The sequence below is a fragment of the Marmota flaviventris genome, chromosome 9 (assembly GCF_047511675.1).
Source record: "Marmota flaviventris isolate mMarFla1 chromosome 9, mMarFla1.hap1, whole genome shotgun sequence".
In the NCBI taxonomy this organism is placed as follows: Eukaryota; Metazoa; Chordata; class Mammalia; order Rodentia; family Sciuridae; genus Marmota; species Marmota flaviventris.
Window position 1 is genome coordinate 104040757 of NC_092506.1, and position 22211 is coordinate 104062967.

The window sequence follows — 22211 nt, forward strand, 5'->3', positions numbered from 1 at the left end:
GACCCTCTTCATTGCAATCCTAGGAAATAGGCAAAGGAAGGGTTCCAAACAGATGAGAAAACAGATGTGAGAGAGAAGTGGTTTTTCCAGAGTCATTGAGGTAGTGATCAAGCTCACAGAGAAGCACAGGAGGATCTGGGACCACTGACCCAGAGCTGCTCTGCCTTCAGGGCGCCCACGTTACTTGTCTTTCTCTTCCTGTGGAGAAGCCCCTCCCTACCATCTAGCCTCTTGGTCAGTGTATCTTCTTCTTCCAGGAAGGCCACCTCTGCAGAGTACCTCTGCACAGTATATGGGCAGGTGATTCAGGAGGTCACAGTGGGCAGTGTGGAAGCGTAACCCTCCCACAGTAGGACAGACCTGAGCTCTCTCCAGGTTATCAAGAGAAGCTGGGCAGCGTGGGGACCTGGAAAGCTTTTTAATTCCCAAGACCAAGAGCGGGAAGCCTAGAATGTCTGCATTCCTGGAAATGATAGCTATTCAGTCCAGCTGCTGTCCATCGGGACAGGGGGCTTTCTGTCACCCTACACTGTGGCCTCAGGTCCTGGTGGAAATCTTCCACATCAAGTATATATGGAGAGGAATCTCGACACGGCCAGAAGTCATTGAAACGAGAGGAAGTTTAGACAGGCGAACACTTACGTCCAAGTGCAATATAAGCCCAGCACTGTGGCACATGCTGTTTGGGAGGCTGGGAGGATTGCAAGTTCAAAGCCAGCCTCAGCAACTCAGCAAAGCCCTAAGCAATGTAGTGAGACCCTGTCTCTAAATAAAATATAAAAAGGGCTGGGCTGGGGATGTGGTTCAGTGGTTGAGTGCCCCTGGGTTCAATCCTCAGTATCTCCCCCCACCCCCAAATCCTATGGGGTTTCTCTGGGCTTGCCAAAGTAGAAGGTGTGAGTCCACTCTCCCCAGGAGGAATTCTGGAGTGTTTGGCGTTTAGGGGGATATGGATGCAAAGACTTGAGAAATGCGGGGAATTTCAGGACTTGAATATCTCTTGGGAGGCAATAAGAAGAGGGATGGATGGTTTAGTTCTGGAAAGTTCTGTGGATGGTACCATGGAAAGCCTCAGAGAATGTTATTTATTTATTTATTAGTATTGGGATTGAACCTAGGGGTACTCTACCACTGAGCTACATTCCCAGCCCTTTTATTGTTTTGTTTTTTTTTCTGACAGAGTCTCGCTCAGTTCCTGAGGCTGGATTTGAACCTGTGATTTTCCTGCCTCAGCCTTTCGAGTCACTGGGATTACAGGCGTGCGCCACCAAGCCTGGCCCACCGGTTCATTTGTTTACCCTCTTCCCCAATTTGAGGGGAAAACATTAAGAAGAGAACCGGGGACAGACTTGGGACTGGGTCTGTCTTGGGGGACAAAAGCTGGATAAGGTCTGGTTGGGACTGGGGTGGGCATGGGGCTGGGTGTGGTGGTGTGGAGCTGTGTGTATGGTGTCTCATGCGCCCCTCACTGCAGCCCGGGAAGAGGAGTCTCATCTTTACACCACATGCCAAGAGGAGTTTCCTCTTTATACCACAAATCACCAAGCTCATCAGAGGTCCACGCAGTGATTGAACGTGGGCCTCTATGGCCCCCAGATTGGCCCACCTCCCTGTGTCTCTGTGTTAGGACTCTGCTTTGAGATTCCCCAACACTATTTCTGACAGGATGGTGTATGTTTAACACATTTAGTAATTTACAAGTCAATGGAAAACTGTGAGCCATGGTGGTATTTTGTTTTAAAAATGATATTTGATATGGATTATTAGAAATTCTAGCTCAAATCTTTATTGAAAGTTTCTGAGGGGGGAAGGGAAAAAGGGAGGGCAAATCAGTTAATAAAATAGTATGTGAATGAACAAAGGAACATGCTTGTTTCAAGAAAATTCCATGAGGGCTTAAGTTCTGTTATGGTCTGAATTGTCCATAAAATTCTCATGTTGAAATCCTAACCCTGGTTCCTCAGAATGTCTATTTTGTTTCCTTGTCGTGGGAGGTTGGCTCCCGTGCAAAGAGCACTTGGCTGGGAGTCAGAAGGTCTGGGTCCAAGTTCTGAGTCTATCACTCAACCCTGTGTGACTGTGGACAAGCCAAGGACATCCCCAAGCCTCAGGGTGATCGCCAGCTACCTAGGGTTGGGCAAACCCACCTCTTGCTTACCTCCCCAGGGGATTAAGAAGTTGTAGGGTGCCAGGGTCCCCTTCCTGCAGCTCAAGGGACCTGGCCTGTTCTTGTTGATGCTTGCTACAAACATATGTGGAGATCTTTGCCCTTTCCCAGTGCTGGGTATTCTACAATTTTCCACATCAGTTCCATTGGACGAAATCATCTCTGATGCTATCTTTTCCAGGAAATCTTTCTCCATGAGCCCTGCCTACCTCTGATGACTCGATGTGATATCAAATATTATTCGCACAAGCTCAGGTTTTACTGGCCCAGAGCACGTGCTGATTTGTGAGTGAACTGAAACTTGTATGGGGCCCAGGCTCCCCGCAGGCATAAGGCTGGTATGGTTCTCTCTCCTGGACTTCTGCTCACGGATGCCATGGTGTGGATTTGTCCCTTAGAGTCTCTATGGTGGTAGATCAGTGAAAGCAGGGTGGGAAAGTGGTCAGAGGCCTGGGCTCTGGGGCCAGACTGCCTGGCTTTGAAGCCAGCTCTGCACCAGCTGACTCTGTGACCCTGGGTTTCTAGGTTCTTCATTTCCCTGTCTTAGGGATGATGTAATAATAACACCTCTCTCCCAGGACTGAAGTGAGGATTTAATATCATAAAGCACTTTGAGCAGAGCCTGGCACTTAGTGAATGATATTATAAGTCTTAGCTATTATTAAAATATCTTGAGTCACTTTATGATTTCCAAATATTATATAAATGTAAAGAATTTTTACTGTCATGAGGCTCTTGAGTCTCAGGTTTTTTCATTTGAGTGTTGGGGAAAATGATCTCTGAGGTTTCATCCGGTTTGTACAGCCGGCCTCTGTATCTGTGGGCTCCACAGCCACAGATTCACCAACTCCTGATTGAAAACATTTAGAAAAAAATTGTGTTACACTGAACATGTACCATATTTTTTTCTTGTCATTATTCTCTAAACAATACATTGTAATGACATAGCATTTATATTATATTACGTATTATGAGTAATCTAGAGATGATTAAAGCCTATGGGAGGATATACATAGGTATATGCAGTCATTACACCATTTTATCCAAGAGATTTGCACATCTGTGGATTTGGTAGCAGAGGGGGGTCCTGTAACTAATCCTCTGCAGATACTAAGGAATGACTGTAATTTTAAAATTGGTAGATAGATCCTTGTTTGGGATTTGCGTGTCTTGAGCTGTAGGGGCAAAAGAATAAGGGACAAGGCAGGACAAGCCGTGGGTCCAGACTTTGGAAGGGAGAGCTGGTCTCTAAGAGGTGGCGGCAGCAGTCATTGGAGGAAGCCTTCCTACTTGGGCAGTCCCTGATGCCATCTTTATCCCAAGCCTGCAGGGAGGCTGGGACCAGCCAGGTGGGACCTCCAAGTGCCATTGTGGTTGGGGATTTCTCCTAATAGAATGTCATGGAAGGAACCTAGACTGAATAGATGATACCTTCTCTGGAGGAAAACCCTAGAAAGAAATCGCTGGCACAATTTTCTTGGGGTCTGTCCCCAAGCTCCCCTGCTGCTGCATTCCTTAGTGTTGGTCAGAGGAGATGTGGGAGCCCAGTCCCCCGGGGCGTCTCTCTGGGAGACCCTTCTTTGCTCATCTTTGGATCGTTTGTCTTGTTAGCAGGGTGGATCCTTCACTGCTCTGCAGAGGAGAGCAGAGTTGGGGGCTTTCACCAGAGAGGGGAGGTGACAACAGCCCGACAGGGCTGCTGTCCCTGTCTTCCACACTCTCACTGCTGCTGCTGCAGACTGGACTCCTCTGGAAGTTGGCCCCGGACACTGTCACCCCAGGCACCTAGGCTCAGCATCCATCGCAGCAGAGGCCACAGAATGGGATGTGGTGATTTGTCACTGTCATGGCCTCTGTGGAGCTCAGGGACCTGCTATCCCAGCCCTGCTGCTCTGTCTCCAGGAGAGGCCATCAGGCTATCAATTCCCCAGCTTTTTGTTTCACATGCAGAGGGGGCATGACCCAGGCCCCTCCGTCATGGAATCAGAGCAGTAAAGGGCTTTGCTCAGGGTCACTTGGTGAGAAGTGCCAGAGTTAAAAGCAGAGCCCAGCCTCTAAACCACTCCCAGTCCAGGCCTCTCTCCAGTAAGATCCCTACCGGGCCCAGACTTGACTGCCTGCCCTTCCCCCAACCCGCTGCAGTCATCAATGAAGGTGCACCAGGTGTAGTTCTCTGTCCCTGCCCTTCTTCTTCTGAATCCCCCAGGAAATCTGTGTTATTTAAAAGTTAATGGAGGGAAGTGGGAGGTTTCCCAGGGAACCCCACTTGGTATGGTCATCACAGCACCTGAATGCTAAAGCCACTCTGTTTTATGACACAGTGCTTGGTTCTTTTCTTTTCTTTTTTTTTGTGTGTGTACTAAGGATTGAACCCAGGGCCACTTAACTCCTGAGTCACATCCCCAGTCCTGTTTTAATATTTTATTTAGAGACAGGGTCTTGCTGAGTTGCTTAGGGCTTCGGTAAATTGCTGAGGCTGGCTTTGAACTTGTGATCCTCCAGCTTCAGCCTTGGGAGCTAAAGGGATTGTAGGCATGTGCCACCGTCCTAGGCAGAATGCTTGTTTCCTGCTTGCTAGTCCTTCTTTCCTGCTACTTTGGGAATCTCCAAAGAGATTGGAGACTTATCATTCTCCCACCTCAGGTTCTTGGCATCCTGTTCCAGCCTCCCCAAGGCCTCATAGGCCCCTGGAACATGGGCCTGTTCTAGTAGGACCCTAGCAGGGCTGGATGGACACCAACCCCTCCTCCTAAACTCCAGGGAACATATGATAATGGGCTTTCAAACATTCTTTTTTAAAGTCCAGGATTCTTTCAAAACCCCAAATATCCAACAGTCACATGCAAAAGTGCTGGAACTATCATTAGTCATCAGGGAAATGCAAATTAAAGTCACAATAAGATATCACAAAGCCCTCGCCAGAATGGCTGAAACTAAAAGGACAGATGATACCAAGTCTGGACAAGAAAGTCCTCAGCCAGCAGAACTCAAATGCGGCTAGAAGGACAGTATGTTTTCACAGCCCCTTTAGAAAACGGGTTGCATCTACAAATCCTAATTCTACTCCTGGGTTTGTATCCAATAGAAATGATGGGCCCCAGAATTACATACTGTTGCAAATTTATTCATAATTGATTCCCACATCCACTCAAGACAGAATAAGTATAACTGTAAGCCAATCCACATGATGGAGTAATACCCAGCAATGAAAAAGAAACACCCCAGATGAAGCCCACAGACATTATGCTGAGGGAAAGAAACCAGTCACAAAAAAGTACACTTGGTAGGACTCTACTTCTGTGAATTTCCAGAGTGGGGGTCTTGCCTGGTAGGGAATATGAGTGAGCCTGTCTTGATCTGGGGCTGTGACATGAGTGTATACATTTGGAGCTGAACCCTGAAGAGCCATCCACTTTCCTGTTGGTATGGCATTGCCCAATAAGAAAAGCTTAAAAATTAACAATGACAAAGTACCAAAGCCTTACATGGATGCCATGTAAGGAGAAAGCCTGGGGTAGAATCCAGGGCCAAGTGTTCTACCCTTGACCTACACCCCATCTCTTGGTTCCTGGGAGAGTTCTGCAAATGAAGTTTTGGACTATGCACTGGAAATCTCTTTGCTTTGGAATACTTATGTCCTCATGTTTCTGCAGCTGTCCCAGTTCCCTATGCATGACAGTAGCCTAGTTCCAGGATCCCAACCAGGGGACACATTCTCCATGCCTATATCCCTCCAACCACTGATGGGTGGTTGTTGGGATGGTACAAACCAGGGAGGAAGAAACCAAGAGGGTGCTTGTCACCATGAAGCCAGGAGATGACACAGAGCTGGAAAATTGCCTCAGGTTTGGCAAGTGTCATAATACCTGGTATCATTCCCCTGACAGGTTGCATTTCCCCACTTAGGGGCAGATACCCAGTAGTGGAAAGTATGGTGAGAAATAATACCATCCTAGCTAAACTTAACTGAGCACCCATTTGGTTCCTGGCATTATACTGAATCCTTTACAAGGAAGTTATTTTCTTTTAATCCTTATGGCAGCTGCCTGTGGTAGGTACCACTCTTACACACTTTACAAATAACCGGCTCTACATAGGAACCATCCTTTTATCCATCCCAGCAGTCTATTCACATGGAGTGGCAAATAAAGCTCAGGGAAGGCAAGCAATTTGCCTAAAGCCCACACAGGTGAGGAGTGGTGGGACTGGGGATTGAATCATGGTCAGTGTGACTCTACAGTCCTGTCCCTTTCCTTTCACTGTGTTTTCATTCAATAAATGACTGCAGTGAGCTGAAGTGGTGATAGAATCAACACCCAAAAGGAACACAACAGGCTGAAATGTTTACCTCAATCATTAAGATAAAGCAGAGTAGAGATACATAAAAAGTCATCCAATTTTGGGGAAAATAGGCAGCCCACGCACAAGGCGAGTGAGTCCAGTTTAGAGGAAGCATGTGTGGAAATGACTCAGAGGTTCACCAGCCTGCCCATCTATCCATCCATCCATCCATCCATCCATCCATCCATCCATCCATCCATCCATCCCCATCTATCCAGAAACTTAACCATTAGGAGTAAGACCCTCTGGGTTCCATGCCAACCTCCTGGAGTCAGCTAGGTTGGCTGTGCCCACCATATGAGAGAGGGCAGGCCAAGGTCAGGAAGGACACACAGATATCTCCTCCCAGCTCCAGCTGTGCAGACCAGTTGTAGGGAACAGCATTTTTAACCTCTGGATCATTGGAAAGACAGAGAAAAGGTAATTTTTTTTTTAAGGAACACCTGGAATAACTCAGACTTTCTTTTTCCAAAATAGATTTTAATTTTTAGAGAAATTTTAGGTTCACAGTAAGATTGAGTGGAAGGTACAGAGATTTCCCAGGGTCTCCCTGCTCTTACATACAAACAGCTTCTCTGCTACCGACGATTACATTCCACTGATTGAAACTGCCCACACATCATCATTTCCCACAGCCCATAGGTCGCTGGGATTGTGAGGTGCTGGTTTGAGTGCTCACTCTGTCTGTGCTGGCCTTGAGATCTTGTCCTCATGTAGCTACTACCAACTGCACCAAGGCTTGAAGCCAGGATTGGTGATTCCCAGCAGGGTAGGCGCCTAGCAGTCCTGACGGCTGCATGGGGTTCCACGTGTGGAGAAGTGGACTGACTGGCGAGGAGACCATCTCCCAAGATCTGAAGGGCCGTCCTGGAAGGCCAGACTGAGTTATTTGGGATATGCTCACACCAATTATGAGACTTGTCTGCAGGACAAGAGCAGGGCCCCTTTAAGCGGTTGCCCATCACCTGGATGCCCGGAGGACAGCCCTGCCTGGGGGAGTTGGCCTACCCCACCTGGAAGGTCTGTTTTGACTGTCACTTTGACAGATTCAGCGTGGCTCCCCTCTGTTGGGCCCTGCTCTGTGCTGCTCTGGGTGCTGTGGGTGAGTAAGACAGGACCCAGCTCCTCGGGGCCGTGGCCTGCTGAGAAATGCTGCTTGTGTCCTTCCTGCACTTGCTGCTCCTTGTTGTCCTGGAGGCCAAGGAGGCTCTCTGGGGTCCTGGGAGTGCTGGAGCTCCAGGACAAGGAGCTGGTTCCTTTAGCTAAGTGGACCTCAGCCACCTGGCCGCTGAGTCAGCCACCCCAGAAGTCTCACTCCCTGTGGCACAGTCTTGCTCTAGACCCTTGAGGCTCCAGCAGGGAGCGAAGGGCTTAGAGAGTACAGGCCCTGCTACTGTTTCCTATGTCTCTCAGAGGGTCCTCCCTCACCTGCCTAAAGGGCCCCTAAGAGGGCTGTCACCTTCCTTCATGAAGCACATACACTTCTTCCAAGTTGGTGGTACCATGAAGCAAGACCCTCCCTTTAGGGAGGCCTATGCCACCTACTGCCTGGGTTTTAACTCAAAATGCTGCTTTCCCTTTTGGAAGATGCTCCGAAACCCAGTGCCCAGGAATTGTCAAAACTAGAAAACCCGCTTGACGAGGCTTACAGGAGTGGCTCCATCCTGGCCCCCTATTTGCCTGCAGATGGTGAGCTCATTGCAGTCATTGTCATCCAAGATCCCAAATCTTGGAGGTGAGATGAGGATGAAGATGATTGATGATGACTGATGATGACAACAGAAATAGCTTACTTGGCACCCAAGTCCTGTGTGCATTAATTCACTAAGTCACCCAGCTACCCACCCGTTTTCCTAACCCAGGACCTGCCTCTTCCTCATGGAGGCCACACCTGGGATGGCCCCAACTCCATGCCAGGGAGGCTCTGAATCTGGCAGCTGTCCATTAGAATCTCCTGGGTAGCTTATTAAAAATATATCTGTCTAGGCCCTAGCCCCAGAGACTGCCCTGTTGGCCTAGGGTGAGGCCTGATGTTTTAAAAACCCAGTTGATTCGGGTATATATCTTGGGTGAAGTTCTCTGTGCTCAGTGGAGCCTGTGATGTACATTGATGGTCTCCAGCCCTGGTTCTCAAGCCAAGCACAACTGTTCAGATACCTTTCCCAGCATGGAGCTCAGGATGAACTTGGATACAGGGGAGCCAGAGGGCTGTGGAGCGGGTGTGTGTGCACACATGTGCACTTTCTGGGGAAGTGGTTGGCAGGGTGGGGAGGGAGGGAGGGATAGTTCTATGTCCTCGGCTGCTATCTGGGGGTTGGTAGTAGGGATGGGAGTGGAACAGCACCCTCCCCTGCAATAGAGGAGGGCTTGGCCTGGCTCTGCCAAGCCCACATCAAGCACATGTCAAGCCTAAAAATCAGGGGAGAAAATAGTGTTTGGAGGCCACAGGAGCCAGCACCAAAGAGGAGTCTGTGGACTGCTCCCCAGAAGCATCTGACTGTGGACACAGGTACAGAAGTGTTTCCACAGGAGGGCCCCTCTCCAGACCTCAGAGGTCCTACCCTCCTCACACTGTCTCATTCCTTGACCTTTCCATTCTTCCAAATCATCTCAGCTATCACCTTTTCCAGGAAGTCTTCCCTGATGAGCCCAATCGGACCCTGAGGCCCACTCATCACTGAAGTGGCCCCTGTAAGCCCAGCTTAAACACCATAGGAGCTTTTGCTGATTTGTGGATGAACAGACACTTGTAGCAGATCTACAGAGAACTTATCATATCTCTGCCCTGCCTGACAGGAGTTAGTTGGTTCCTCTCACTTCTCACTGCTCTCAGGAGATGGCCTTGCCCTTGAGCATGCTCAGTGTGGGCTTTTTTGTAGTGTGGCTGGGCCAAAGCCTTTGTGTCTACTCTAGACTTCTGTTCTCCAGGTACAGAATGAGCATGTTGGACTAGGATGGTCACTTTCAGAACAACAAATACTAAATTCTCAAGTCTGCCTGGGATCATCTTAACCCACCTCATTCTGGAGAGACCCTACATGACCTTCAAGGCCCAGGTGATCCTCCTAAGCTACATCAGTGCCCCCCATCCTGGCTGCCACAGCGCTTCACCCACGGCTCTGCTACAGTCTTCGGCCAGCATGGCCCTGGCTATTCTGGAATCTGGGATCGCTAGGTCTCTGAATTCTTTGAATAGGGATTATCATATTATAGCAGTGCCTGGCTCAGGGTGACCAAAAATGTGACCTTAATGAATGAATGCGTGAGTGACTACATGAGTTCAACTCCTCGAGTTCAGTCCTTAACCTCTGTAGCCAGGAGGAGGTAGATAAAGGGGAATGAAGAAAGATGCCTCCAGGGGCTCCAGAGGAATCCTGTCTGCCACACACCCAAGAACTGGAACCACCAGCTGGGATAGGGTAATGGTGAGCACATCCCAGGACACTTCAGCCACTCAATCAGGGACTGCCTTCAAGCCATCCAGCTTTGGGCCCTTTGCTCTGATGGGTGCCCAGGGGCAAGTGTTGGAGTCTGGGCAGAGGAGGAGCCGTGGCCTAACTAGCAGAAATTCTTCCTGAGCCTGACTCGACTAGAAAGCTTAAAGTGTGGCCTTGAACGCTTGGTATCCTCAAGGCCAGGAGCTGGGCATCCTGGTACCAGAGCCTGGAGGAAGGGGCTGGTTCAGGTTTCTCCAGCACAGAGCTCCACCCTCAAAGGCAGGGTCTGGACTAATTGGCTTGCCCTCTTTCTGCTGCCAATGGAGAAAGTCTTGGCTAATTTGCCGGAACGCTCTAGTTAAATGCCAATTAGGATGTTCTGTCCACTGCTTTCTTCCAATATATTAATAATGTAATTAAGCATTTATTGCCTGCGCAAATTAAAAATTAACTTAAACGGACAGCCTGGAAAAGTGAGGAAGTGACCGCTTAAACAACCAATTTGCATCTCATTGGAATATCAACATCTAAACACAGCCCTGTCCAGGGGTGCCGGTTTGGTCTTCCAGTGAGGGGGGCCCCTGCCAGCTGCCAACAGCTGCTGGCGTCTCTTTCTTCACGCCTGACTCTGCCTGTCCATCGGGCCCCAATTCTAGGTGTGGGGGATGTGATCTCACCCCTAAATGGGCAGGAGGCTTTCTGCTAAGCAGCCACCTTGGTTTCTATCATCCCAACCCCCTCTCCCAGGGGACTGTGGTATGGATTTCAGTGAAAAGAGATGCTCCCGGGGGCTGGCTGGAGGGGGCAATCCCTGAAGCCCCTGCTCTTCCCACCCCCAGGATCAATTTGTCCTGCATTCCAGCCTGGGAGATGGGGCACAGATGGTGCTGGTGTGGGGATGGGGAGGAAGCCAAGGAACAAGGAGACCTTTTCCCCAACCTACCTCTGGAGGGAAATGGGGGAGGGGGTGGGGGCTGGTCTCTGAGAACTGACAGGAGATGGGGTTGGGCAGTGTCCTCAGAAAAGATGAAAGGGTAGAACTCCTCTTTATTCTCTGTCCCCAGGGGTCTGTCTAACATGGCAGGTGTGACACTGCTGGTTTTCTTCTCCAAAAAGCCACAGGGGAGGACTTGGCAGGAAGGAGCAGGACAGCAGGGAAGAGGCTACCAGGAGAACTGGGAGGGACAAGGTGGGTACATGCAGCCCAGGAGCTCTGGGTAGGAGGCTCCAGCCAGCATGGCCCTGCCTCTATGCTCTGTCCCTTAGCCTTCTCGGGCTTCCCTTTCTTGAAGGACCCCCTCCTGAGCTTGCAGAAGACAACCCTCCCTATGCCATGCTGCCAATCACTGCCCGTGGCCCTCCCACTTGAGTGGGAGATGGCTCCATGACAGCCTTTGGGCATTCTTCCTGGGGGACTCTTGCAAGGGCAGGTGAGATGCCTCTGGGGTCTGTGTCCCTGTCACGGTACCAAGGGGGAAGAGGTGAGGGCCCCCCCCCACCAAGCTCTCCTGCAAAGCTGCCCTCTCTAGCTTTGCAGCTCACCCACCCCTGCAGTTACTAGAAGCCAATGGTTTTGTTTTAAACACTTTATTTATAAAAAAGTACATTTTTTCCTCAGTACATTTTTCAACCCATCATTTTTTTTATACAAGTAAAAGGGGGTGAGGCAAATACCCCTTGGGTCAGAACCAGGAGAATCTGCTGGGCCGTCCCCAGGACCAAAGACGAAAACGGTGACGAAGAAACTGAAGCAAAGGAAGCAAATCACACTCAGAAGTGAGGGTGGCAGCTTCTCCTGGATTTTGTTTCCATTTGTACAAAAAAAAGAAAACCATTTTTTTTTTTTTTTTTTTTGCGGCCAACAAGCCCATTCCTCACAGCAGGGGTCAGAAGAGCAGCAGCAGCAGAGGCCAGAGCCTCACCTCCTGGGCCTCCCTGGCCCGGGGTGGCTCGGCCTACCTGCCCCTCACTAGGAGAGGGTTTCTGTTGGCAGTCAGGCTTTGGGGGTCTCTATCTGGACCTCCAGAGGCCTGGGAGCACCCCCCTCCTCCCAGGAGAGGGAACACCAGTGTCTGCTGGGCTTGGGCAGGCTGCCTGCATCCACCTGACACGAGTCCCTATTCTGTCTTGAGGACAGCAGAAAGTTATTGCACCAGTGACTGGGGCACATGCCCAGGACCAGAGCCCCCGTGGGCCTCTCTTATGACCTGAGCACTGAGAGGAATCATTGTTTCTCCTTAAGGGCTTCTAGCAGCTTCTGCCCATTCCTGGGTTGCATCTGTGCTGAGTGCTCATCTGGCCACGTGTGTGCACACACACACACCTGTGCTTGGGTCTGTGGGAGGTGTGTGTGTCCTCCACATGCATGCATGCTGGGCCTGAGGTGGCGGCACTTACAGGCTTGGGTGCACCTATTCTGTGCTGCTGCTTTTCAGATCCTTCTGGTAAAAGGGGACTCAGATGGTTGTTGCACATTAGAACAATACCAAAATCTGTAAGAAAATAGGGGCATAGGGGCAGCGGGGTGGGGGTAAGGACAGGGAGGGCAACAAGAGGCAGGATGACAACCAGGGAGGCCTTGGCACAATTAATACCAAGTTTATTTTATTTCTGGCAAAGCAGAAGCTCAGATCATGCTGGGGGCATGAAGGAGAAGCAAAATGTCCTCATCTCTCTGCTGGGCCGGACCTCCCTTTGCCAGATGGCTGTGTCTGCAGCTCAGCGGTAGTGCCCACTGTCCCACAAACATGGAGCTCAGAAATCTCCATCTCCCTAGTCTGAGTGCTGACCCCTGCTTCATGCCAATGCTCAGCCCAGGTTGGCATGCTGAGGCTGGACTCCTGGACCGTGCTGCATGGATCCCATAATTTGTGCTTTGCTTGGGGGGAAGATGTGGAGGTGTGTCAAGTGGGACTCAGTGCTTTGTCTGGGCCCGGGGCCTCCTCAGTCCATCACAGAATGAGGAACAGGGTGGCAGTGTAGGGCAAGGGAGATGTAGGAGGACAAGTCCCTTCAGTCTCATGATTCCATGGGGACAGGGAATGCCTCTGTTAGGCTGGGCCCTGGGCTGGCCTCCTCCCTGGAGAGAAGGGGCCAGCAGAGCAGCCAGAGTGGCATGAAGAGGGATGGGGCAGTGATGTAACATGGGAAAATCCCCTGCCTGGGGGACACTAATACTGCTGGGAGAAGTGGCCCAGCTCCTCCTCTCCCTCTGCCCTGTGTCTAAAAAGACCCCAGAATTTTCTCCCCTAACTCCACTCCATGCAGTGCCCCCAATGCTAAGAAGGGAGAGCCGCCCCAGGGCTGGCATGGCTTCAGACTTCTGCTACGTGGCTACTGGGCGGCCTGGCTGGGGCTGGGGCAGTGAGGGCTGGTGAGGGTGGCCCAGCTGGTGGGCCCAGGGTTGCCAGGGCAGAGATAGAGCTTTGCCTGGGGGTTTGATAGCAGCACCAGGGGGAGTGGGGAAGGGACTGGGGGCTCCCTTAGGAAGCCTATGGCAGGGTGGGTCAGTGCCCGTGGGGCACAGAGTGGTCTGCCTCCCCCCCAAATAATATTTCTCATCCCACAGAGCATGATACCCTGGGCTGAGGAGCTGGGATCCTGAGGGGTAGGCCAGGGGCCCTTGGAGCCCAGCTCTCCTGTTCCAGGGCCTTTCCCGTGGACATGTCCATCTAGAGTGCCGGGGAGTTGGGGGGGGGGCAGATGGAGGAACTGAGGCACTTTGATCTGGGAGACAGAGAGGGCTGGAAGGGGCCTTCTTTCACTGTACACATGGGACAGTGGTCCTGGATGGTCCAGAGGAACCTAGAGTCCCATTCCAGGAGGGAATTGACAAAGACAGGCCTCTCCCTGGTCTTCCCCTCAGCCCAGAATGGGCAAAGGGAAGCTGAGCAGAGAACAGAGTGGGTGAGCAATAGGTCTCCTGGCTGCCCACCCACTTTGCACTTTCTTCAAGGCCTGTGACATTGACATTGGCCTTTGTGTGTGAGGGGTTAGCTGTCCTCCTATCAGACCATGTTTGCAGATCTTCTATGGCATGGCTTCTTTCTCTTCTTCCCATAAACTCTTCTTGGCCTCTAACTCTGGAGGGAATTCCCTTCTGGGAATTCAGCCCTGACTTTCCAAGAGAGTCAAGTGTTGCTAGCACTTGACAGATAAGGGAGAAATCTGAGAAAGCTGCATGCTGTAAGGAAAGGTAGGGGTCAGCCTGAAACCCTAGAGTGGTAGCATCAGGGAGGCCTCCTCCTAGCTGCCCTGGAAGCTTCTACAGGCTGCTGCTACCCTGATCTGGGAAGAGAGAAGAGGTGTGGGGGACAGCCTTGGGCAGTGTCCAGCCTGGGAAGGGCATGTGAGCCCTGGGGGAGAGCAGGGGTAGACCGGTGGTGTGTGTGCATGTAGTATGTGCATGTGTTGGCAGAGGCATATAGGAAGTGTGGGCAGAGTCCACCTGGGGTCCCCCAATATGTGGGGAGCAGATCAGGGGTAAAGGGAGGGATGCACCTGAGCAGGGTCAACTCCACTCTGTAGGCCAACGAGGAAAAAAAATGTAAAAACCACCCTACCAGGAAAACACACTGCCCCAAGACCCAGGTAGGGACCTCGACTTGATTCACTTAACAAACAAGACTCCCCTGGGTGCTTTGGAGAAGCCACCCCAACCCCGCTACCTCTGGGGTACACTTGCTGTCTAGACCAGGGCTCCAAACTCCAGCTTCCTTAGCCTAGGGTTGGGGGGTATTGGCTTCCCTCTCCACGGGAGGAGGAGCAGCACTGGGGAGTAGGGTGTGGGGGGCTCTACCTCTTGGAGCCCCTTGAGCCCTCCACTCCCAATGAAGAGAATACAAATAGATTCCAGTGTTGGGGGGCGGGGGAGGGCTGGCTCCCCAAACCCTGAAGGGATGCCCAGGTACACAAGACAAGAACAGGGCTCCCTACACATAGGGCCGTGGGTGGGGTTGTTAAAGGAAAGATACAGCAACACCAAGCCACAGTCGAACACAACACCATGGGGAAGGGCCGGGAGAGGGAGGAAATTAAAACAAAGCCAGGTCGGCTCTGCCCTGGGCTCCCCTGGCTCCCCAGGAGTTTGGGGCTGGCTTTGGGCAGCTGGGCGAGTCTCTGCCGGGCTCCTGGAGGAGTGGGTGTCGAGGGTGGGCAGGGGGCGTGCGGGTAGGGGCTGGGGAGAAGTGGGCACAGACAGAGGCTCCGGAAGGGGACTACACATACCACTCCTTCTTGGAAATGAAAGACCCGTCATTCTGAGAAACCATGTTCTCAGCCAAGTCCAGCTGCTCGGGGTCGTACTGGTAGCCCAGAGTCCGGTCCCCGTAGCCGTCCTGACGGGCCTCGGCCTCATCCACCGTGAAGTAGGGCCGCTTGGCCTCCTCGTCGTATTTGGGGTGCGGGCCGCCCATCTTGCGCTCACCCCCTCCACCGCCCTCCTCCTCCTCTTCCTCCTCGTAGCTGCTCCCGCCCAGCGGGCCCGCCTTCTTCTCATCGTCCGAGTCATCGGGGTACTGCAGGTTCTGCGCCATGGGCGGGTGGTGCTGGGGGAGGCCCGCCTTACTGTAGCCGTTGCCGTACACGTGCTTCTTGGTGCTGTAGTCACCCTTGAAGGTGTGCCGGCGCCGGCGCAGGGCCACCACGATCCCGCCGACCACAATCAGCACCAGCAGGACGCTCCCCGCCACGCCCCCAATGATGGCCGTGGGCACCGGCCCGGCGCGCCGCCCATGCTCGGGAGGAGATGGGGTGTAGGGGAATTCTGGGTGAGGAAAAGAGACGGAGGGGACAGCGTCAGCTTCGGCTCCTCGGGAGTCAGCAGGGTGGGTAGGGAGGCAGGGGAGGGAAAGGCCGGGAAGTGGGCCCAAGGCCCCGGATAGGATGTTCACACCCGAGGTTTGAGCAGCTCCAGCTCCAGAGGCCCCTTGGTCTCCACCCCTCCTGGTGCCCAACGGTACCACAGCTGGAGGGAAAGAGGCGAGAGCGGAAAGAGGCAGAGAGTACCAAAGCAGGATCGCAGCACCAGGGCCTTCCATCCTGACCATCTTGGGGGGGAGGGGGTGGTGGCAGCCCAGCTCCACTCCCATTTGCGGTGCAGAGGCACATGGGCAGCACCACCCTTGGCAGGTGTCCACTAGATGCCATTCACTGTCTCTAGAGGCAGGTATGCCATTCATTTCTACTCAGATACATGAGGGGATGAGGCTCAAGGAAGTTAAAGAACTTGCCCGAGGCCACCCAGCGAACAATACAATCTTGTTTCTCTTGCATATAAAGCCTGTGCAGTCACCAATGCCCCTCTGCCTGACACCAGGTGGTCACTGTGCTCCAACACCATCACCTTGGCTACTAGACCCAGAGCCCAGAGCCCAGAGCCCAGAGCAGACTAAGTGTTCTGTGCTTATTTCATCTGCCCCCAGGGCACAGGGAAAATGAGTTCCTAAGTTTTGGCCTGGTAGGTGCTCAGTGAGTGCCCATCAGCTGCCAAGGTGCCAGAAACCAGGGCTGCGGCTCTTGGCTGTGATCTGGGCCTGTAGGGCAAGGTGGGGGCTTGGTGGTGCTGCCAGCATAGGCTAGAGGCATGAGATACCCAGCATGGCAGGGCGTAGGCGCAGAGCGGAAGCGGGGAGTGGACACACGTGTATGCACCACAGAGACTAGGGCACGTGAGTAAGAATGTGCGTGGAGCCACACGCCTATGCCAGGGTGGAGTGTGTGTACAGCTGTGTGCACACTGAGGACAGAGCAGAAATGAGAGGTAGGAAAGGTGGAAAGAGGAAAATGAAGAAGAGTTGTCAGGAGAGAAGGTCCAGGGGGTGATTCCTGTGCCAGTGGGGACAGCACACAGTATTGTTCTACCCTATCTTTTTGGTGCCTGGGAGGGTGTGGAAGCCAGGCTAGAGGCCAGAGGTCCCCGGGTGAGGCTCAGGGAGGCGGTTCCAAGCACCACCACAGGGTGGCACCGGAGACCGTGGCTGGGTTTGGTCAGTAGGAGCCAGAGTGCAGCCCAGGGCTACCCCTGGGGGCTGACCTGTGCTGCTCTCCCTCCTCTCTTTGGGCCAAGGTAGAGTGTCTATCTGGGCCTCTGTGGTGGCCCCTGGAAGTCTGTTACTGCCAGCTCACTCCCTGATTCAGCATCACTCACTCCACTGGAATCGGCTCCTCCCATGAGCCCACTCCCTCCTCCTGGGTGGAGCTGGCCCCTGAGAGCCTGTGGGGTGCTGTCGGCAGCAGGCAGCAGGGAGGAGTGGGGCGGAGATTCTGGGAAGGAGCAGAGGCCTTCCTGCAGTTTAGGCTGGAAGGGCTAAGAAAACACAGGGGCCCAAAGGAGGGGAGGCCATTTGCCCAAGGTCACGTGTTGGAACTTGGGCCACCCAGATGCTCCTATGCCTGGAACTGGAGGAGAGAAGCCCCGAGGACTTAACTTCCATTTGTCGCTACTGTGTCCTCAGTACAGGTCACTGAGGAGCTGCCCCATAAATATTTACTGAATATCTGTCCTGACTGCTTCTATCCAGAACAGTCTCCTGGAACCTCTTGCTTCTCCTGGCTCACCAGGTCCCATCTGTTACTGACCTTAGAATGGCTCCATACCTACTCCACATGGCTGCTGCCATCTTATGTGTCCTGGGGGCAATGGAGTGTGTGTGTGGGGAACCTCGCTTCATCTGTACTTTCAACCTGCCTGTGACCCCTTTGCTTCTCACTAGGTCTAAATAATCTCTCCTTTCCACACCTGCCTTTAGCTCTCTACTCACCATCCAATCAGCAAACACGCCTGAGCATCTGTAGTAGGGTACAAGCAACTACAGCCTCGCCAGAGAATCAGATGGCATGCTTAGAGTTGAGCAGTGAGCAGAAGTCAAGGGGTTGGACAGTGACGTGCTCAGGAGTGTTGGGGAACCAGGACGATGTGGCATAGAGTTAGAAAAGGGGCTCTGGAGGAGGCCGGACTCTGCCTAACCTTGAAGGAAGCCATGCATTTGTAGAGGACAAGAGGACAGGCAGGGCACCCTGATGGAGGGATCTGCTTCCTGTTTTGGAAACCTGTCCCTTGCCTGCCGAGACAGGATCCTTGGTCCTTGGTTTTCCTCTCTGGGTGTCCTTTCCACTGTGCCATCTCACTGCAAGCTCTGCCCTTGGACCTTCAGCCCTCACCCTGTTTCTTTTCTAGTGACACACCTGGTCTCAGTTTGACAGGTGAGCTTTATCCTCCTGGCTCTTCAAACCATTGGCTCGGGGTCAGCAAAAACACTGGGGTCACACATTTTGGAAACTTTTGCTTAGGCAAAGTACCAGGGCCCGTCACCTTCTCACCCACATTGAATTGTAAGAGGGACATGTGGGGTGGAGTGTTTCTCAGTTTCTTGGAGTATGAACCTCCAGTCCCCTGTCTCCAGGACTGTCTCAGAGGACTCCTATGTAGGGGCACACCTTTGAAAAACTGCCCACGATTACATCCTTCTTTGAAATTCTCATCACCAACTCAAAACCCATCTGTTCCAAGGCAGTTCTACATCTTCCCTCCAAATCCTTTCCATTCAACACATCTCCCTTGTGTCCTCCACTGCCACCAATATTTGTCCGCTCTTACATCTCATAATTGTGATCATTGATTTTTCTCCACCTCCTAGGTCAAAATCTGTCATAAATTCTGTTGACTCCTCCTGTTCATTTTCTCACCACACCATGCAGGTGTTTACTGTTGCAGTAGACTCCTGGGTCTCCTACCTGCCCTGGGTCTCTTTCCCCCTTGCTGGGCAGAGGTTAATTTTCACTGTATAGATGACTGACTGCTTCCTTTTTTGAAGACCAGCAGTAACTCCCACACGCCCTGGTGGGCCTTGCAGTCTGGCCTTCAAGGCTTCCACCATGCCGCCTCATCTTGACTCTGACCAGCGTGCCTTCCTTGCAGTCTGCTATGGTTTGAAAAAGTGACCCCCAGAGGCCCATGTGTTGAAGACTTGGTTTCTGGCTCAATGTGCCATTGGGCGGTAGTAGAACATTTAGAGGTGGAGCCCAGTGGGAGGAAGTTAGGTCATTTAGGTGTGCCCTTGAAGGGGATATTGGGACCTGGCCCCTTTCTGTCTCTTTTTGCTTCCTGGCTGCCAGGAGGCAAGCAGCTTCCTCTATCATGCACTCCCACCATGATGTGCTGTCTTGCACAGGCCCCAAAAGCAACAGGCCAACTGACCACAGATTGAAACCTCTGAAATTGTTAGCCAAAATAAACTGTTTTCTTTTTATATTACCTCAGGTATTTTGTTACAGTAATAGAAAACTGACTAGTACACTGTTCTTGCTATCCAAGTGGGTTCCTTATTGTAAGTCTTTGATTATGCTGCGCACCCTGCCAAGGATGCTGTTCCCTGTTCTCCTTTCCATCTACTGCAGTCTCTTATTCTATTCTTCATGCAGCCTTCTCATAGTTTTCTCTGTAGAATTCTTATGTACTAATGATCTGCACCTCTTATTCTGGTTTAGACCATTGCTAATTCCATTCCATTAATCACAAATTAATATAGGATTGCAAGTAAATGCAAATTAGGATTAACTACTATTGGCTGTGGTCCTTCTGCCAGTTTTCAAAGGACTAAAGCTCTTCTCTTTCGCAGGAACTCAACAGGAAGCAGTGGCCTCATAATCTGGGATTGATTCATTTCAGTGGGTTGCAGCTGTGTAGAACTCTAGTTACCTTTGTGCTCTCTTTGACAGCAGAGAACCAATGAAAAACAAACTCCCCTACATTTTACTCAACTAGATTGGATTTTTTGACCCCACTAATCAGTGTAGAAGGGTTTACCATATTATCTGTTTCATGAGAGTGGTTGGTGTTCCAAAGGAATTTGTAAATTATAATCTGAATGAATTTAGAACCTGATCGCCTCTCACTACCCCTGTCATGACCAGCCTGCACCAAGACACCATCATCTCTCACTTGGAATATTTATTTCAACAGCCACCTCACTGCTCCCCAGATTCGACCCTGTCCCTCTATAGACTATTTTCAACACAGCAGCCAGAGAGATCCTGTTAAAGTGTAAATTACATCACACCACTTCTCCACCAAGAGCCCTCCAATGGCTTTCCCTGTTTCACTGACAGTAAAAGCCCAGATTTGCAGAGCCTAGAATGCTCTCCGTGACCTGCTCTCTGCTGCCATCTCATCTTGCTTTCTTGTAGGCTGTTCCATTCCAGGCACCGACAGTGCTCAGGGCCTTTGCACTGGCTACTGCACACCCCGGAGGACTCTGGAGGGCTCTTCCCCAGGGATCCTGTGGTTCACTCCATCATTAAATGTCACCTTCTCATTGAGACTTCCTCGACTACCCTATTTAAAATTGCAGTGATTGAGGCCCCCATCCCCCAGCACTTGTGATCCACCTTACTCTGTTCTTCTTTTTTTCCATTTCACCTTCAAAATTACTATATAAGCTTTACAAGGACAGGGACTTAGTCTGTTTGCTCATTGATGTATCCCAAGTGCCTAGCTTGCCTGGCATGTGGATAGAGTTCAAGAAATATTTGTTGAATGAAAAAATGAATTTTCTCACGGCAAGGCTATCTTAGAGGAGAGCTAGCTTTAAGTGAGCAAGTTTTCCGAAGATACTCAAACCAGGCATGGGGTGCACTGGGGACCTCATTTCACTAGAGTCAGGGACAGGAGGAGTGGACCAAGGGTTTGGGGTCAGATTATATCAAGTTTCTTTGCCTTCCAGGCTCTCTGCTTAACTTTCTCTCTTTTTGTTCCTTCCTAAATGCTAAGGAAGTTTACTCTTGCCTGGGTATCTTTTGGGACCAAAGAGAACCCTGGTTATTTTTGCTGCTGTAGGGTCAGGCCCAGGGAGAGGTAAAAGAATGGCTAAGATAAGATGACCTTCCAGAATTGCAGACTTCAGAGTGAAGCTGCCAAGCAGAGGAGGCAGAAGAAAGGAGTAGATACGGAGACCTAATTCGTGTGCAGGCAGAAGGGGCTGTTTGGTGTGGATGGAGCATCCTTCCCCTCCCCCTCTGTCCCTCCAGCTGTCACATTCAGCCAGTAGTTCCTGTCTCTGTGCCAGAGCAGAGCTGCAAGGGCCGCAGCTGGGAGGAGAGAGAAGAGCCGGGCAGTGGGGTCATTTGCGCTTGCTGGCGGGGGCCCAGCCGGCCTCCCTCACATCCTTTTACAAAGCGGGCAGATTGGCCCTGTTCCTGAAGGGTGCAGTCTCCCGTCTGGGATCCCAGGGTGGCTGGAACCACAGGGTAATGGGGCTGTCCATTTCTTTGGGGCCCTGGTTCCTTGTGAGGTGGGTGGGCTGGTGTGTGGGGACCCTGGATGAATCTGAGGTGGAATGGGGTTAGGGCTTAAAGTCTGGATCTGAATGTTTGGGCTCATTTCATTTCCAAAGCCAATGCCTGATGCTTCCTCAGGCAGGAAATGCTCAGGCATCAGATTAGGCCCAGAAGCTGTAAGAACTACACCTCCCAGCATGCAGTGCAGCTGGCCGCAGGGAGAGGAGGAAGGCCTGGGGTCACCCTCTGGGAAGCCCTGCTGTCCTCCTGCAGCTGCAGCAGCTGTGCATTGTGTCAGACCATCAGGCAGGGCTTCAGCAAGCTGGAGGAGGACCGGATCCTCCCAGAGGTACAGACACAGCTGCGTTCTCAGCCTCCCAGACACACCGCCATTTGCCGGCTTAGAGAGAGGCACGTTTACCGGCAGCACAGCCATGAGCTCCCATTTGCACACTCAGCATGCAGACAGTGGCTCGCCTGCCTACACTGGCTCACTGTTACACACTCACAGAAGCACACACCCATACTCATGCCTGGACATGCACACCTGCAGGCTTACCCCGCTCCCCTCCAGCTGGACAGTTCTTGGAGGCTCGCCACCCTTGGTCTGAAGAACCCCTAGCCTGATGGGGAGACCTGTTACTGAGCCCTCAAAGGATGAGTCCTGACTTCACTGGAAATGAGAGGGACAGATATCCTATACCCTAGTGACCTCCCTGCCCTGCTCTTGGGAAGTGACAAGAGGCTGGGTCCCTGTCAGAGAGACCTGGACGCTTTCTTTCTAACACCTGCAGGGATAGATGCTGCTCTATTGGTCTTTTTAGTCTGATCAAGGTCATACCTGGGACCCCTTTCCTGCTCTTAGCATTACTCCTTGAGGAAGAAGGGAGGAGCTCTCCCTCCCTTGTGTAGCTACTGGGCCAACCCCAGGAAATTTGCTCCTCAGCAAAAGGGTCTGTGAAATGGGCTTCTCTGGGGGTCCCAGGTGCCAC

The 22211-nt window shown here is 51.9% G+C and overlaps 1 protein-coding gene across 1 annotated transcript in view; it reads right to left on the reverse strand.

Moving 5' to 3' along the window:
* Window positions 1-11516: 11516 nt before the first annotated feature.
* Nectin1 (nectin cell adhesion molecule 1) overlaps window positions 11517-22211 on the reverse strand; it is a 61801-nt gene continuing 51106 nt past the window's right edge. Inside the window, exon 6 of the mRNA XM_027930736.3 lies at window positions 11517-15709. Within this exon, the coding sequence (XP_027786537.2) occupies window positions 15162-15709 (548 nt within the window). The 3' untranslated portion in view covers window positions 11517-15161. The remainder of the gene's footprint in view (window positions 15710-22211) is intronic.